Here is a 12,937-nt window from a genome sequence, read left to right as displayed (position 1 = left end):
CAACTCTGCTCGGATTGGCCGGCGGCGGCAGTCCGTGGGCGTGAAGCTGTCGCGGATTGGCCGGCCCGGCGGCGCGCGCGCGGGCTGTGAGTCACTCAATCGGTTGGTCGGTCGGTCTGTGAGGAGCGGCGCAGACATGAGCTGTCTGACCGTGCCCGGCGTGCATCCCGGCTCACCCAGCCGCCCGCGTGGGCAGATCCAGGTACCGGCCGGGGCGGGGCCGCTGGGTGCAGGCGGAGCCGGAATTGGTGGGGCCGGGTCGGCTGCGACGGGATGCCGAGTCCCGGGGGCTGCGCGGTACCGGTAATGGAGGGCCGGGCTGGGGATGGTTAGGTGCCGCGGCTGTGCGGGGCGACGGGGCGGCCGGGCCGTGTGGGGGCTGAAGTGCTGCAGCGCGGTGATGGCGGTCCGGCACCTCACCACTGACCGTGTGGCTCTGCCTCCAGGTGATCTTCGGCCCCATGTTCTCTGGGAAGAGGTAAGGTGGGGCGGGATGGCCTGGGCTGGGCTGGAGCAGGCTGTGGCTGGATCTGCTGACTCCTGCTCTTGCAGCACAGAGCTCATGCGGCGCGTGCGGCGCTTCCAGCTCGCTCAGTACCAGTGTCTGCTGGTGAAATACGCCAAGGACACCCGCTACTGCACCACTGGTGTCTCCACGCATGACAGGTGAGCTGTGGGCAGGAGGATTTGCGCCCGTGGACCTGTGGCTGGGCTGCCTGGCTCACCCTCTCCCTCTGTTCCCCCTCAGGAACACCATGGAGGCCCGCCCTGCCTGTGCCCTTAAGGATGTGTACCAGGAGGCGCTGGGCTCTGCAGTCATTGGCATTGATGAAGGGCAGTTTGTAAGTGTGTGGCCAGGGCAGGGTCTGGGGTGTGCACTGCTTGACCTGGAGCAGAGCACTGCCCCTTCTTCCTCCTGAAGCTGCTGTTTCTGTACCTCCTGTAGTTCCCAGACATTGTGGAGTTCTGTGAAAAGATGGCCAACGCTGGGAAAACTGTCATTGTTGCTGCTCTTGATGGGACTTTCCAGAGAAAGGTAAAAATGCTTTAATTTTAGTACAGCAGCTACACTGGGAATCTCACCAGACTCAACCAACAGCCTCTGTCTCGGTGCAGGCTTTTGGGAGCATTCTGAACCTGGTCCCACTGGCTGAGAGCGTGGTGAAGCTGAACGCTGTGTGCATGGAGTGCTACCGAGAGGCCTCCTACACAAAGAGGCTGGGAGCAGAAAGGGAGGTGAGTTCCCTTGGAACACAAAGCTCTTCAGCAGCTTCACCTTGCCAGCTCTGCTAGTCTAGAAAGCTTCTTCTCAGGTAAGCTGATCTCTGCAGAATCATTCTTCTGCTTTCCTTGATAGGTTGAAGTGATTGGAGGAGCAGACAAATACCACTCCGTCTGCCGAGCTTGTTACTTCCAGAAAAGGCCTCAACAGCTTGGGTCAGAAAACAAGGAGAATGTGCCCATGGGGGTGAAGCAGCTGGATATGCCAGTCTCACGGAAGATCTTTGCTTCTTGATTGCTACACTCCAGTGTGGAAGAGGGGGGGGAAGGATTCAAAGAAAGAAGCTAAATGTTGCAGCTCCTGGACTTCAGATCTGGTTTCCCCCCTTTATCAAAACGGTCACATGCCATAGCTCTACCTGCCAAACCAGGCTGCTCTTCCTCTGCTCCAAGTGCCAGGAAAGAGGGCAATCAGCTGGACCTGATGCCAGGGGGAGCTGAAAACAGTCTGACTAAAAGGGAGTTCCTTTCCCAGAACATGGAAAAGAGATTTAATTACTGATGCTGCCATACAAACATGCTGGAAAGCTGCCACACCAACCCAGGCTGTGGGGCACTGACAACTTGCCTGGTCTGCTCTCCTGCTCCTGGCACGTGTTCAGACTCGTCACTGGTAGCCAGGTCACTTGCCTGCAAACAGCCTTTTCTCATGTGCTGCTGCTAAATTCTGGGTTTCTTACGACAGCGTACAGTAACTTGGCTTCCGAAAGCCACTTCCTTTTTAATATAGCCTGAAGACATGCCCCTTCCCTTTCTAGACAACAGTGGCACAACTTCAACTGACACAGAGCAGCAGCCTGGCCCTTTGCAATCTCTTAACAATTGTGTATAGCCAATTAGCTTGCTGTTAAATTTGCTGTGAATACATGGTTTTTGTTTTTGTTTTGTTTTTAAATGGAGGAGGGGAGAAGGAAGGCTTGTGTTGTCAGCCTGACTCCTAGCCTTTGAAATTAAAAAGCATTTTCTACACAAATTCAAGCTTGGTGCAGCCATTTCATAGGGCTTAAGTGAGCTGAGGAAGGTTTGGGGGATCAAGAATTAAACTGTAGAGAGTTGGGCTACTGTTCCTCTGAAGATCCAGCTACCTGGAAAAGGGTCTTTCCTTTGCATGGATGGTTCTCAGCTCTACTTGTGTTCTGCTTCCTTCTCAGCCTTCCAAGAATTCTTGAGCCTGCTGCTTTCCTTGCTGTAACACCTAAAGACTCCTCTCCTTTTGCTTGACTTAGCTTCGGGAAGGAATTTTTACTACTTGTATAAAGTGCTTTTTCTCATCAGATTCCTTGAGCTCTGAGCAGCAGCTCTTGGTTCTGGTTGGGCTTTGTCAATCCCCTCTCAAATACAGTGCTTTCTACAATACTTGTTTACTACTGTACTGAGGAGCAGGCAGCTGCCCAGATAGAAGACTCAGAAACCTCAGTTCCTTGGTGTTAATTAATGCAATTACAGCCATGGTGTTCACAAACCCTTGTCAGGCCTGGGCCTTCCTTTTAGGGATGAGGAACAGGCAGTAGTGCTTGTATTCTAGATTAATAAGTAACTTAATAAAATTGCCGGTGTCTTTTCAGAGCGTGTGGCTTTCCTGTTCACAAAGCAGCAATGTGTGCTGGCTGCTGGTCACACGGCACTGATGTTGCTCAGGCTGTCCCGAGGAGCAGCAAGCCTTGCTAAAAATAGGAGCTGGCGTGAGCTTGTTGATAGCACAACAGGCACCAGCTCCACAGCTCCCCCACGGAGCCCCCCCCGGCACACAGGAGAGGGGAAGAACCCAGTTCTTCAGAGAAGAAACACAGGTGGCGGCTAGGTGAAAAAGTTTATTCCATCTCTACAGTGACAAAGGCATAGTTGAATATCAGCCCCAGCAGCTACAGCTCACATACCTCACACTGCTGCTGGGAACAGCTTCACAACAGGCACAGCAGCACACAACCTGAGACAAGCCACGGCCCACGCGGAGGCACAGCACAGCACCCAGCCTGGGGACAGTGGCTGCTGAGCAGGGCACGGCTCGGACAGCAGTGAGCAGGGCATGGGGAGACCCTTGGGAAACAGACACAGGGCCTGCAGTCGGCAGGGAGATGCTGTGGGGGAAAGGGAGCTGCCCTGCTGTGAGCCCAGCACCCACCACTCCCACAGATCCCAAATCACTGAGTGCCAGCTACTCCCGTGCAGGCTCTGGGGAAGGCACAGCACAAGGGTGCATATTCAGAAGATGAGGCTTTGGTATCAAGCTCAGCCAGCAGCAGCTGAAGCAGGAGAGGAAGGCACGCAAACCCAGTGGCAGGCAGGAGCTGGACTGCACCGTGCAGCTGTGCTGGGACAGATGCTACAGCAGTTAAAGGTGGCACCTGGGGACTGCAGTCAGCAGAGTTGGACAAGGCAGCAGCACTGGGAGGGAACAAGGGGTGCTCACCATTACTCCCCCAGAGGCACAGCAGTGGGGCTCGGGCTCTGTCGTTCCAGAGCACCAACCCCTCCTCCCCCCACCCCAGGGGAGCCGGCTGTGCACAGCAGGTTCTACTCAGCCATCAATGCTTCACAGCAAGGAGCACACGGCCCCACCACGGGCACCAGGCCCTACCCTCTGCCCCAGCACCCACCCAACCCCAGTGATCTTCACACAGAGCAACCATCACCCTCCTGCCCCCTTCCCCATTCAAGTTATAGGTCCCTCCCTTCCCACCCCACGAGAGAAAATTGCACTTGTACAGCCATCCCTGCGGGCCGGACTCAGTACACCGGCGGTGGCTGGTAGCCCTCGGTGGCATCTGTGGTCTGAGTGAAGGGCGGCTGCTGGTAGCTGTCGTGGCTGATGTTGGGGTAACTGGAGTACGGCGTGGAGACCTCTGACGAGGGGTCGACGTAGTTGTGCGCAAAGTCCTCCACCCCCATCTTATACCGCTTGTAGGCGAAGGTGATCAGGAGGCCCTGCAGAAGGCAGAGCCTGTCAGAGCCCGGCGCTAAGCAGAAGACCCCCGTGGAGCCCCCCCAGCACTCACCCATGAGAAGATGGAGAAGAAGCTGAAGGTGATGGCGGCACGCGCCGAGTCGGCCACGATGCGTACATCCTCATCGTGCGTCCAGGCCCACTGGTTGGTCAGGAAGCAGAAGCCAACAAACCAAAGGAAGGTCCAGAGCCCTGTGGGGGGATGAGGGTGTGAGGGCTGTATCCTGCTGCTGCCAGAGCCCTGCTGCTCCCGAAACCCCGCCGCTCCCCGGGGCTGGCAGCACACGGCCTGCAGGCACCGGGCCAGCGGCAGCTCCCTGCGCCAGGCACCGCGCAGCCACGTCACGGGACCGCCATTGCCGGGAGCCCGGCCCAGGCCGTACCCGAGAAGCCGAGGTCGGCCAGCACCAGGTACTTGCGGTCGGCGGCGCTGCTGATCTGCGGGAAGTAGGCGTCCACCATGAAGAAGAAAATGCAAGCCAGGAAGGCGAGCACGCCGATGCCGATGCCGTAGCGGCAGGCGTCCTCGTTGTGGTTGAAGACGCAGTAGAGCTGCGAGGAGCGGGGCGAGTTGGTGTAGCCCTCCCCGACCAGGCAGGCGAACACGATCAGGGCGAACACCTGCGGGGCGGCAGCGGCGGCGTCAGGGGGCGGCCCCGGAGCAGAGGGGCCCCGTCGGGGGCTGCCCGAGCCCCGCACCGCCCCGGGCTCAGCTGAGTGCCCCGTGACTATGGCCGGGCATGGGGGGAAGGCCGCGGGAAGGGAGGGGAAGGCCGCGGGAAGGGAGGGGAAGCACAGCCGGGCCGGACCGGGCCTCGGAGACGGGAGGGAAAGGGAAAGAGAAAGGAAGGCCGGGTTCGGCCGCACGACGCAGCAGCGCAGGGCCGCACTCACCGCGCTGGCGATGCGCGCCAGGACCTGCGGCTGCTGCACGAAGCGCACCGGGTCGAAGGCACCGCCGGCTTTGGCCGCCCCGTACGCGCCGCCGCCCTCCATCGCGCCGTCGCCGCCGCCGCGCTACCGCCGCTCCTGCGCGGCACCGCCCCGGGAGGGCCGGGCGCTGCCGCCGCCGCCGCCGCCACCTGCTGGGCCCGCCCCGCCCCGGCTGGTGCTGGGAGGGGCTCCGGGGGCGACCGGCGCCGGCGCGGCGGGAGCGGCTCCACGCGGTAGTGCGGATCTGCCCCGCGGCCCGGGCTGCGTGCGGTGCGGCTCCCGGGGTCCGGCAGGCACCACGCGAGCCCCGTTCCTCGTGACCGCCCCGCGCCTCCCGGCGTGCCCTGTGCCGTGCCGAGATCCGGCCCCGCGCCTACGGGTGCGGTTTGTGTGACTGTCCCGGCGGTACGGAGCGTCAGAGCGGCCCTGCCCCGCCCCCTGCCCGCGCCGCTCGTTGCCGCCCCGTGCCTGGCACCGGGAGGCGCACACGCGAGACGCCGCTGTGCCGTGCCCGCCGCCCCGGGACGCCGCGGGAAGCTCCGGCCGCGTCTGCGGCGGCCGCTGGAACCGGGTGCGCTGCCGCGGGTGCCGGGGGAGCGCGGCGGGTCGTGGACCGGGGCCGCCTCCTGCCCGCAGCCTTTGTCTGTGCGGGGCGGGGCGGGGAGGGAAGGGGGACGAGGATGGGGACGGCTGCATAGGGCCGTCAGTGGTGGCGGTCGGGATGCGCAAGGAGGGGAACGAGCTCTCTGCTCCGGCATCGCGTGCTCGGGACCTGGGAGCGGCTGTCCCGCTGCATTGAACCGATCCAAGCAGGGCGCTGCGGGCTCTCGGCCCCCGGTGGCCGCGCCTCGACGAGCGCTCGCCCCGCACCCTTCCGTGCGCGCTCCTCCCTCCTCTTCCTTCCTGTCTCGTTTCTCGCTCAGTGCCGGGCCGCGCGCCCCCTGGGCCAGCAGGGACCCTTCGGACCCCCGCGGACCCTCAGCCCCGGCTCTGTGCCACGGGCGGGACGCGGGGCTGACGGCGCTGTTCGCTGTGCAGGCAGCGTACGGGAGACAGCGCGGCTCCGGGATGTCCCAACTGCCTGCCTTCACTCTCCGAGTCCCTGAGAACACTGAGAGCGATGGGTGAGTGCGGGCTAAACACCGTGGGTAGAACCACCCGGCCCAGATCTGTCCCGGAGCTTCACCTCCCCCATAGCCGAGTGGGGGTTTCAGCTTTGTGCTCTTGCAGCCAGGAGCCGAGCCCGGACAATGAGGGAGCCCTGCACAGCTCCTTCTGTGAGCTCATCGAGGAGCAGAGCAGCCTGGTGGCAGGGGCAATAGAAATGGAGCTGCAGGAGAGGAGCAGAGGTACAACATGGAACTGCAGCAATGTGGGATGGAGGGGAACAGTCCTGTACACCTCGGCTCTCATCCCACATCCTCTCTCTCCTCCCAGAGCCCTCGGCTCTCCTGCCCCCCCTGGACCCCATGGCCACTGCTGGACTGGAGCCCAAGCAGGGTGAGCAGCACCCCGGCTACGCCACCACCCTGCGCATCCTGGCCAACATGCCCAGCCACACCATCGGTGAGTGCCACCCCCTCCCTGTGCCACCCCTGTGCCCCTCCTACCCAGGCTGTGCCATGCTGTGAGCCCTTCCAGGAGTTCTCCCTAAGGCCGCCATCCCAGTGCCGTGTTCCTGCCGCAGGGCGCAGCCGTGGGGCCATTATCTCTCAATACTACAACCGCACGGCACGGCTGCGGCGTCGGAGCAGCCGTCCATCCCTGCAGCAGCTCAGCCACACAGCACGGCCCAGCCTGCGGCAGTATGACCTGGAGAGCGACCCGACCAACGCCACGCTGGCAGGTGAGCATTCTAGAGTGGGGCTCAGGATGGGCACGATCCTCTCGTTGGATGCGTTCTTCTGAGTCTCTGTGCCTTCAGACAAGCAGAGCCTGCTGGCAAAGGAGCTGCTGAGCCTCCCACCTGCACAGCGTAGCCAAGTGCTGCTGGAAGTGCCTCTCAGCCTGGAGGAGAAACGCAGCCTCCGGTAGGTGCCTGTGGTCTGGGCTGGGCTTCTCCCAGCCTGGGCTGCCCCTGATGCCCCCTGTGCTGGGCAGGAGGCAGCTGAGCCAGAGGAGGAGCACCCCAGGGCTACGTGTCCACTCTTCAGAGCCCACCTCTCCTTGTGCATGGTGCCAGGACTGCATCGTGCTTGTAAGTCTCCAGCACAGTGGCCAGAGCAGGTGGTGATGCTGTACAGCTGCGGGGTGCCCTCACTGTGTCCCCACCCTCCCCAGGGCTGCCGGACCCTCTGGTACAGGTTCCTGGCACTGATCCATGCCGCACAGCCTTGGCACTACGCCTTGAAGCAGATCAGTGGCCGCTTTGGTTCCAGCGTGCTCTCCTATTTCCTCTTCCTCAAGACACTCCTGCTGTTCAACATCATCTCCTTCCTCCTCCTTTTGGTTTTTGTGGTGGCCCTGCAGGCTGCCTATCCCCCTGCTGTGGCCAGCCCCCGTCCCTTCACTGGCCTCGAACTCCTCACCGGAGCGGTAAGTGCCACAGTGTCAGTGCCCTGCTGCTTGGGAGCTGCCCCCAGCCTCATCCCTGCTCCATGTCCCTGCATCTCATGCCATGGCGGTGCCCTGGTCTGTGCCCTTGTCCCCAGTGCTGCTCCTGCCCAGGGCACTGTGCCATGCAGGCTGATGCTGACCCCATACCAGGCTGGCAGAGTGTTGCTGGCACCGGCGAGGTCACTACAGGTACTGTTGTGCATTTCCCACAGGGCTCCTTCACTCACTCACTGCTGTACTACGGCTACTACAGCAACACCACCCTGAACGACCCCTCTGCATCTAGCCCCAGTGGCAGCACGAGCCCCTCCAGAGCCACCCAGCTCCCGTACAACATGCCACTGGCCTACATGTTCACTATTGGGGCCAACTTCTTTGCCACCTGCATTCTGCTGATGTACAGGTGAGCAGCACTGCAGGCACTGCCTGACTGCCCAGCACTGCTGCCCTGACTGCCCTGTTGCCTTCTGCAGCATGTACCACTCCTTTCTGAAGAGCTACCGCGTGGGCAGCTCCACAGGAGTCCTGGCCATCAAAATCTTCTCTGCGTGGGACTTCAAGGTGGTGCAGAGGCACTCAGTGAAGCTACAGAGTGAGAACATCTGCACTCAGCTGAAGGTGAGGAGTGGGGTTGCAGTGCTACATGTATGCCAACCCTGTGCTGCACCTATGTGCAGCAGCCCTCCAGGTCCCACCTGAGCGGGCAGGATAAACCCTTGCTTTAGATGTGGACCCAGCTTATATTTTCAGCCACTCTGGCTGCTCTGCTGTCTTCCAGGAGCTGCTGGCAGAGCAGCGATTGCGCTCCTGCCCCCTGAGCCTTCCCCAGCGGCTGCGACACATCACTGTGCTCCTGCTTGCCTGGCTCTTAGCACTGGGCACGGTGCTGGGCTGCGTGGTGGCCGTGTACTACTTCTCAGAGCTCATGCACATGGTAAGCACAGCACCGGCTGAGGCAGAGCAGTGATGGCAGCCCCGCTGCACCTCCCTCTTGCTGTCAGCATGGTGCTTGCTGCTGGGAGCAGTGGGGTTGAGCCCATGGCTGGCACCAGGAACCATGCAGCCGTGCTGAGCCAGGCACTACTCACCAGGTGCAGCAGAAACAGGGAGCTGCAGCAGGCAGTGTGTGGCTGCAGGAGGGAGTCCTGCTGGCCCTGCCGTTCGTCGTGTCACTCCTCAACACGCTGATGCCCCACTTCTACAACCTGCTGGCAGCGTGGGAGAAGCAGGATTCCCCAGAGGCAGAGGTCTACGTGGCCATCTGCAGGTAGGGTGGGAGACTCCTGCACCCCAGGTTTGCTTCATCTCCCTTTCTTGGGGCTCAGCTCTGCTGTGCCTGGGGCCCAGGGGCTCCCCATCCTTGCTCCTGCTCCCCAGGAACCTCCTGCTGAAGATGGTGGTCCTCGGCCTGCTCTGCTACCAGTGGCTAAGCCGCAGACTGGTCTGCTCTGCCAAGGAGGTTGGTACTGGCTGGCAGTGCAGGGCTGAGAAGGGCAGGATGGGGTTGTGTGTCCTACACTACCCCTGGCCCAGGGAGTGCAGAGCAGAGCTGGGGCAGCGGTGTGGGCAGGGGTCTAGCAGTGGGGGCTGTGCTGGACGGCACAGTTTTCACCTGTGGTGGGGAGAGGGATATAGGTAGCTGGGGAAGAGGTATAAGGAAGGAAGAAGTCCTTCGAACTCCCCATGAAGAGCCACAGAGGTGAGCAGCTGCTCTGTTTGCCTGGCACTACCACGCTTCTGTCCCCAGTGCTGGGAGACGTGTGTGGGGCAGGACCTGTATCGCTTTGTGGTGATGGACTTCATATTCACTCTGCTGGATACCGGCTTTGGGGAGCTGCTCTGGAGGTAATGTGTCTCAGAAGGGCCCACCAGCATGGCTCCTTGTTCCCCATTCCAGCTGGGGTGGCTCTGCCTCGGCACACAGAGGCTCTGCAGCTGCCCAAGGGTGATGGTCGGGTGCACAGCAGCTGTCAACAGAGCTCCTCTCACTCCCCAGGCTGATTCTGGAGAAGAAGCTGAAGAGTAAGCGGAGGCCTGAGTTTGACATTGCCCAAAATGTGCTGGAGCTCATCTATGGGCAGACCCTGACCTGGTGAGATATCTCCAGCCTGATGTGGCTCATCCCCTGCCAGCCTGCGCTCGTGGTGCTCACTGCTGTGTGCCCTGCCTCGTGCCACCCAACGGGTTCTGGTGTGGGCAGCTGCAAAGGCTACACATCCACCAGGGGTCAGTGAAACCTCTCCTGTCTGACCTGCTGCCAACCCTGAAGTGTGGGATGTGCCACCGAGCACAGCCTGTGCAGCCGGCCTGGCACGGGACGTTGTGTGCTTGCTCTCGGCTTTGCGAAACACTGAGTGCAGCTGGCACCACTATCCTGCTGCTTCTGAGCCCCAAATTGCCCTCCTAGGCAGCTCAGTTTGTCTCTCTCTGTCTCTCTCCCAGGCTGGGGGTTCTCTTCGCACCACTCCTGCCAGCAGTGCAAGTAGTGAAGCTGCTGCTGCTCTTCTACATCAAAAAGGTGTGATTGCGTCTGTCTGAGAGCAGTGCCCTCCTTGCAGAGGAGCAGAGATGCTGTTGGGGTCCCCCAGGTCTCAGCTCCCGGCTGATGGATGGGATGGGGACGTGAGGGGGTGCAGCTGCCTGCACTCACTCCTGGGGTTGCACTGTGGGAGATGACAGCATGCTGTTCCTTGCCTGCAGACCAGTCTGATGCAGAACTGCCAGTCCCCCAGCAAGCCCTGGCAAGCATCTCATATGAGTACTGTCTTCATCACGCTCCTCTTCTTCCCGTCCTTCTTGGGTGCAGCCATCTTTGTTTCTTACACAATCTGGTGGTGAGTATTCATGGGCACAGAGCCACCTGCTGCTAGGGGCAGCACCTGCAGGGATGGTTGGGGATGAGACCCCAACCCAGCTGATGGGGCCCAGCCCTTGCAATTCCTGTAAATATGAGCTAGGGCAGAGCTTAATGTTATGGGCACTGCCCAGCCACTGCCCTGTGCCCAGCTGTCCACTCCCAAAGCAGCTTCCCACTGACTCACTCTGCCTGCTCAGGGAGAAACCATCAGAAACCTGTGGCCCCTTCCGGGGGCTTCAAACCATCTACCAAACACCGAAGGTCTGGGTGGAGCTGCTGGAGGAGTCCAACCCCAACATCGCTTGGTTTGGCTGGATCCCCCAGTACCTGGTGGAGAACACTGTCTTCCTGTTCTTTCTCACTGGGATGGTGCTGTGAGTATGAGGCTTGAACCCTGCACACACCTTTTGGGTTCCCCCTGCTGCTTCAGAAGCCCTGTGTGGGGACCTCAGCCCCAGTGACACCATCCCTGCACACCTGTCACTGCAGAGCCGTCATCTATTTCAACATCCAGGTGTTGAGAGGGCAGCGCCAGATCATCTGCCTGCTGGAGGAGCAGATTGCCAACGTGTGTGAGCTCTGCGTGTTCCTAGCCCCTGTCCCTGCAGCTCAGGGCAGTTCCCAGCCCCATGGCCCTGGGAAGATCACATCCCGCATGACTGCTCACTGTGGTGTCTCTGCTGTTACAGGAGGGGGAGGATAAAAAATTTCTCATTCAGAGGATTCACTGCATTTATGATGATAAAGTGCACTGTGCTTGATGCCAGGTGAGGCCCAGACCCAGGGGAGAGTGCTGGGGGTCGGCAGGCCTGGGGAGTCACTGTGCTCCCCTGCTCTGTGCTGGAGCTGGGGGATGGGAGTAGCACAGTGCCAACTGGGGAGGGACTGGGACGGGGAACTGGGGGGCAGTAGGGACAAGGAGAGCGTCATCCCTACTGTCAGCATGCGGCAGCGCTCTGCTCGCTGTGAATGACTGTTGGGGCCTCACAGGGACCTTCTCCTTTCAGTGTTACAGACCCAGGAGGGAGCAGGGCAGAACAGGAACGCTCACCAGCAGGGACTGGAGCCAGCAGCTGTGTGGCATTGTCCTGGGAGCAAAGAACTACTGCACTCTTGAACTATTGCTCTCGAAGCAGCCCAGGACTTCTGGGCAGTGCTGCAGCACAGAGATAAGGGTGCTTCCCCCAGAGCCCCCCATGGAGCCAGGAGCACAGCCCCACTGCTGTGTCCCAGCACAGCTCCGTGGGACCGGCTTGCGCACACAGCTGTGCTTACAAACAACTCTCCCTCGTGCAAACTGCCCGGCCAGCCTGGAAAGCAGCATCTTGGAGCCCGTTGGAATGGAGGTGGTGAAGTTTTCTACCCCGTGAAGGAAACCGGCATGGTGTGTGCAGTGAGCAGGGCCGTGCAGCAGGACGGGCTCAGAAATAAACCGGCACTCCCCAGTGCTGCGTGGGCAGGGAACAAAAAGGCTCTGTTCGGGGCTGTCACCGCTCTGAAATAACCATTAAATGTCCCCATCTTGCCTCCGCAGCAGGACGCTTTATGTTGCAGTACCTTATCAGCAGCCCCTGCACGGTGGAGATAAGGGAACAAAAACTAATCAGCACATGACAGTCGGGGCGGAGCAAGATATGTTTGTTCTGGGTGTAGCCGGAACCCAGGCAGCCACCCAGGGCTTTACCGAAAGCGTTTGGTGCTCCAGCACTGCAGGGGTGGGGGGTGGTAGGGTGAGGGTGGGCAGGGGGCTGAGCCATGTCTGTGGACTCGCAACACCTCAACAGGTCACTCAGGTACTGGGGTGTGGGAGAATGGCGCTGGAGGCGCTGGAGGGAAATGGGGATGGGTTATGGGTGGTGGGAGGACAGCGGCGGTCGGGACCAGGGGGTCTGAGAGTGGGCTGAGGGCGGTGGGGTAGGACGAGACTGGGAACGGGCTGGAAGCACTCAGCCAGAAGTGGTGGGGAGGCTGAGGGGGGCCAGGTTGGGGGAAGGGGGAAAGTGAGACAAGACAGGAACCAGGCGGCCGCGGCTGGGGGGAGCCCAGGAGCAGACTGGATCGGGGGGGCGGTGACAAGGCCAGGAACCGGCCCAAGTGCCGTGAGACGGGATCAGACGTGGCCAGGTCAGGGAGACGCCTGAACCATTGTGGCCCTGCTCATGTGTGCTTTTCCCGTGGCAGCACAGGCACTTCCTACGGCACCACAAAGGCTAATCTTCAGATTAGGGTCCTGCGGGCCGCTCCTGGCACCAGGCTCCCGGCCCGTAGGGCTCCGAACCAGGCGGTGAGTCAGAACAGCAGCCAACCGCCGTGCTCAGCTTCCTGTTTTGATTCAGCTCGCAGCCTGAGCGACATTCGTGAGTGTG

At 61.0% G+C, this 12,937-nt stretch overlaps 3 protein-coding genes across 7 annotated transcripts; 2 read left to right on the top strand and 1 right to left on the bottom strand.

The window, feature by feature from the left end:
- The first annotated feature begins 46 nt into the window (after positions 1-46).
- On the top strand, positions 47-2,845 carry TK1 (thymidine kinase 1). The gene is made up of 7 exons (XM_085240457.1): positions 47-202; positions 447-478; positions 553-666; positions 749-842; positions 947-1,036; positions 1,117-1,236; positions 1,358-2,845. The coding sequence occupies exons 1-7, from the start codon at positions 137-139 to the stop codon at positions 1,514-1,516; spliced, it is 675 nt and encodes a 224-aa protein (XP_085096583.1). The 5' UTR covers positions 47-136; the 3' UTR covers positions 1,517-2,845.
- Positions 2,846-3,072: 227 nt separating this feature from the next.
- Positions 3,073-5,259, bottom strand: SYNGR2 (synaptogyrin 2). The gene is made up of 4 exons (XM_085240456.1): positions 5,120-5,259; positions 4,609-4,846; positions 4,278-4,417; positions 3,073-4,206 (listed from the first exon to the last, which is right to left on the bottom strand). The coding sequence occupies exons 1-4, from the start codon at positions 5,219-5,221 to the stop codon at positions 4,009-4,011; spliced, it is 678 nt and encodes a 225-aa protein (XP_085096582.1). The 5' UTR covers positions 5,222-5,259; the 3' UTR covers positions 3,073-4,008.
- Positions 5,260-5,593: 334 nt separating this feature from the next.
- Positions 5,594-12,906, top strand: TMC6 (transmembrane channel like 6). 5 transcript variants are annotated; one of them, XM_085240413.1, is made up of 23 exons: positions 5,594-5,729; positions 6,197-6,282; positions 6,389-6,507; positions 6,596-6,724; positions 6,846-7,004; positions 7,083-7,188; positions 7,259-7,355; positions 7,439-7,693; positions 7,927-8,117; positions 8,188-8,332; positions 8,493-8,648; positions 8,806-8,981; positions 9,092-9,173; positions 9,462-9,559; positions 9,711-9,806; positions 10,157-10,232; positions 10,415-10,548; positions 10,769-10,945; positions 11,061-11,139; positions 11,261-11,338; positions 11,579-11,955; positions 12,106-12,364; positions 12,758-12,906. In XM_085240413.1, the coding sequence occupies exons 2-20, from the start codon at positions 6,227-6,229 to the stop codon at positions 11,330-11,332; spliced, it is 2,403 nt and encodes an 800-aa protein (XP_085096539.1). In that variant the 5' UTR covers positions 5,594-5,729; positions 6,197-6,226; the 3' UTR covers positions 11,333-11,338; positions 11,579-11,955; positions 12,106-12,364; positions 12,758-12,906. The 5 variants fall into 5 exon arrangements, with proteins under 5 accessions (XP_085096539.1, XP_085096542.1, XP_085096541.1 ...); XM_085240416.1 differs by having other exon boundaries at positions 11,061-11,185; XM_085240415.1 differs by lacking the exon at positions 12,106-12,364.
- Positions 12,907-12,937: the final 31 nt, after the last annotated feature.

Source organism: Meleagris gallopavo, chromosome 20 (assembly GCF_905368555.1).
Source record: "Meleagris gallopavo chromosome 20, MGAL_WU_HG_1.1, whole genome shotgun sequence".
Lineage (NCBI taxonomy): Eukaryota > Metazoa > Chordata > Aves > Galliformes > Phasianidae > Meleagris > Meleagris gallopavo.
Note: the sequence above shows the minus strand (reverse complement) of the source record. Positions and strands in the feature narration are given on the sequence as shown.

Excerpts from the sequence above, each read along its gene's own strand:
- SYNGR2 (XM_085240456.1), bottom strand. The coding sequence starts at position 5,221 with ATGGAGGGCGGCGGCGCGTACGGGGCGGCCAAAGCCGGCGGTGCCTTC. Across the intron at positions 4,847-5,119 it reads TGGCGCGCATCGCCAGCGCG|GTGTTCGCCCTGATCGTGTT; the intron begins GTGAGTGCGGCC and ends GCCGCCCCGCAG. Across the intron at positions 4,418-4,608 it reads GGCCGACCTCGGCTTCTCGG|GGCTCTGGACCTTCCTTTGG; the intron begins GTACGGCCTGGG and ends ATCCCCCCACAG.
- TK1 (XM_085240457.1), top strand. The coding sequence starts at position 137 with ATGAGCTGTCTGACCGTGCCCGGCGTGCATCCCGGCTCACCCAGCCGC. Across the intron at positions 479-552 it reads CCCATGTTCTCTGGGAAGAG|CACAGAGCTCATGCGGCGCG; the intron begins GTAAGGTGGGGC and ends CTGCTCTTGCAG. Across the intron at positions 843-946 it reads GCATTGATGAAGGGCAGTTT|TTCCCAGACATTGTGGAGTT; the intron begins GTAAGTGTGTGG and ends TACCTCCTGTAG.
- TMC6 (XM_085240415.1), top strand. The coding sequence starts at position 6,227 with ATGTCCCAACTGCCTGCCTTCACTCTCCGAGTCCCTGAGAACACTGAG. Across the intron at positions 6,283-6,388 it reads GAGAACACTGAGAGCGATGG|CCAGGAGCCGAGCCCGGACA; the intron begins GTGAGTGCGGGC and ends GTGCTCTTGCAG. Across the intron at positions 8,118-8,187 it reads TGCATTCTGCTGATGTACAG|CATGTACCACTCCTTTCTGA; the intron begins GTGAGCAGCACT and ends TGCCTTCTGCAG.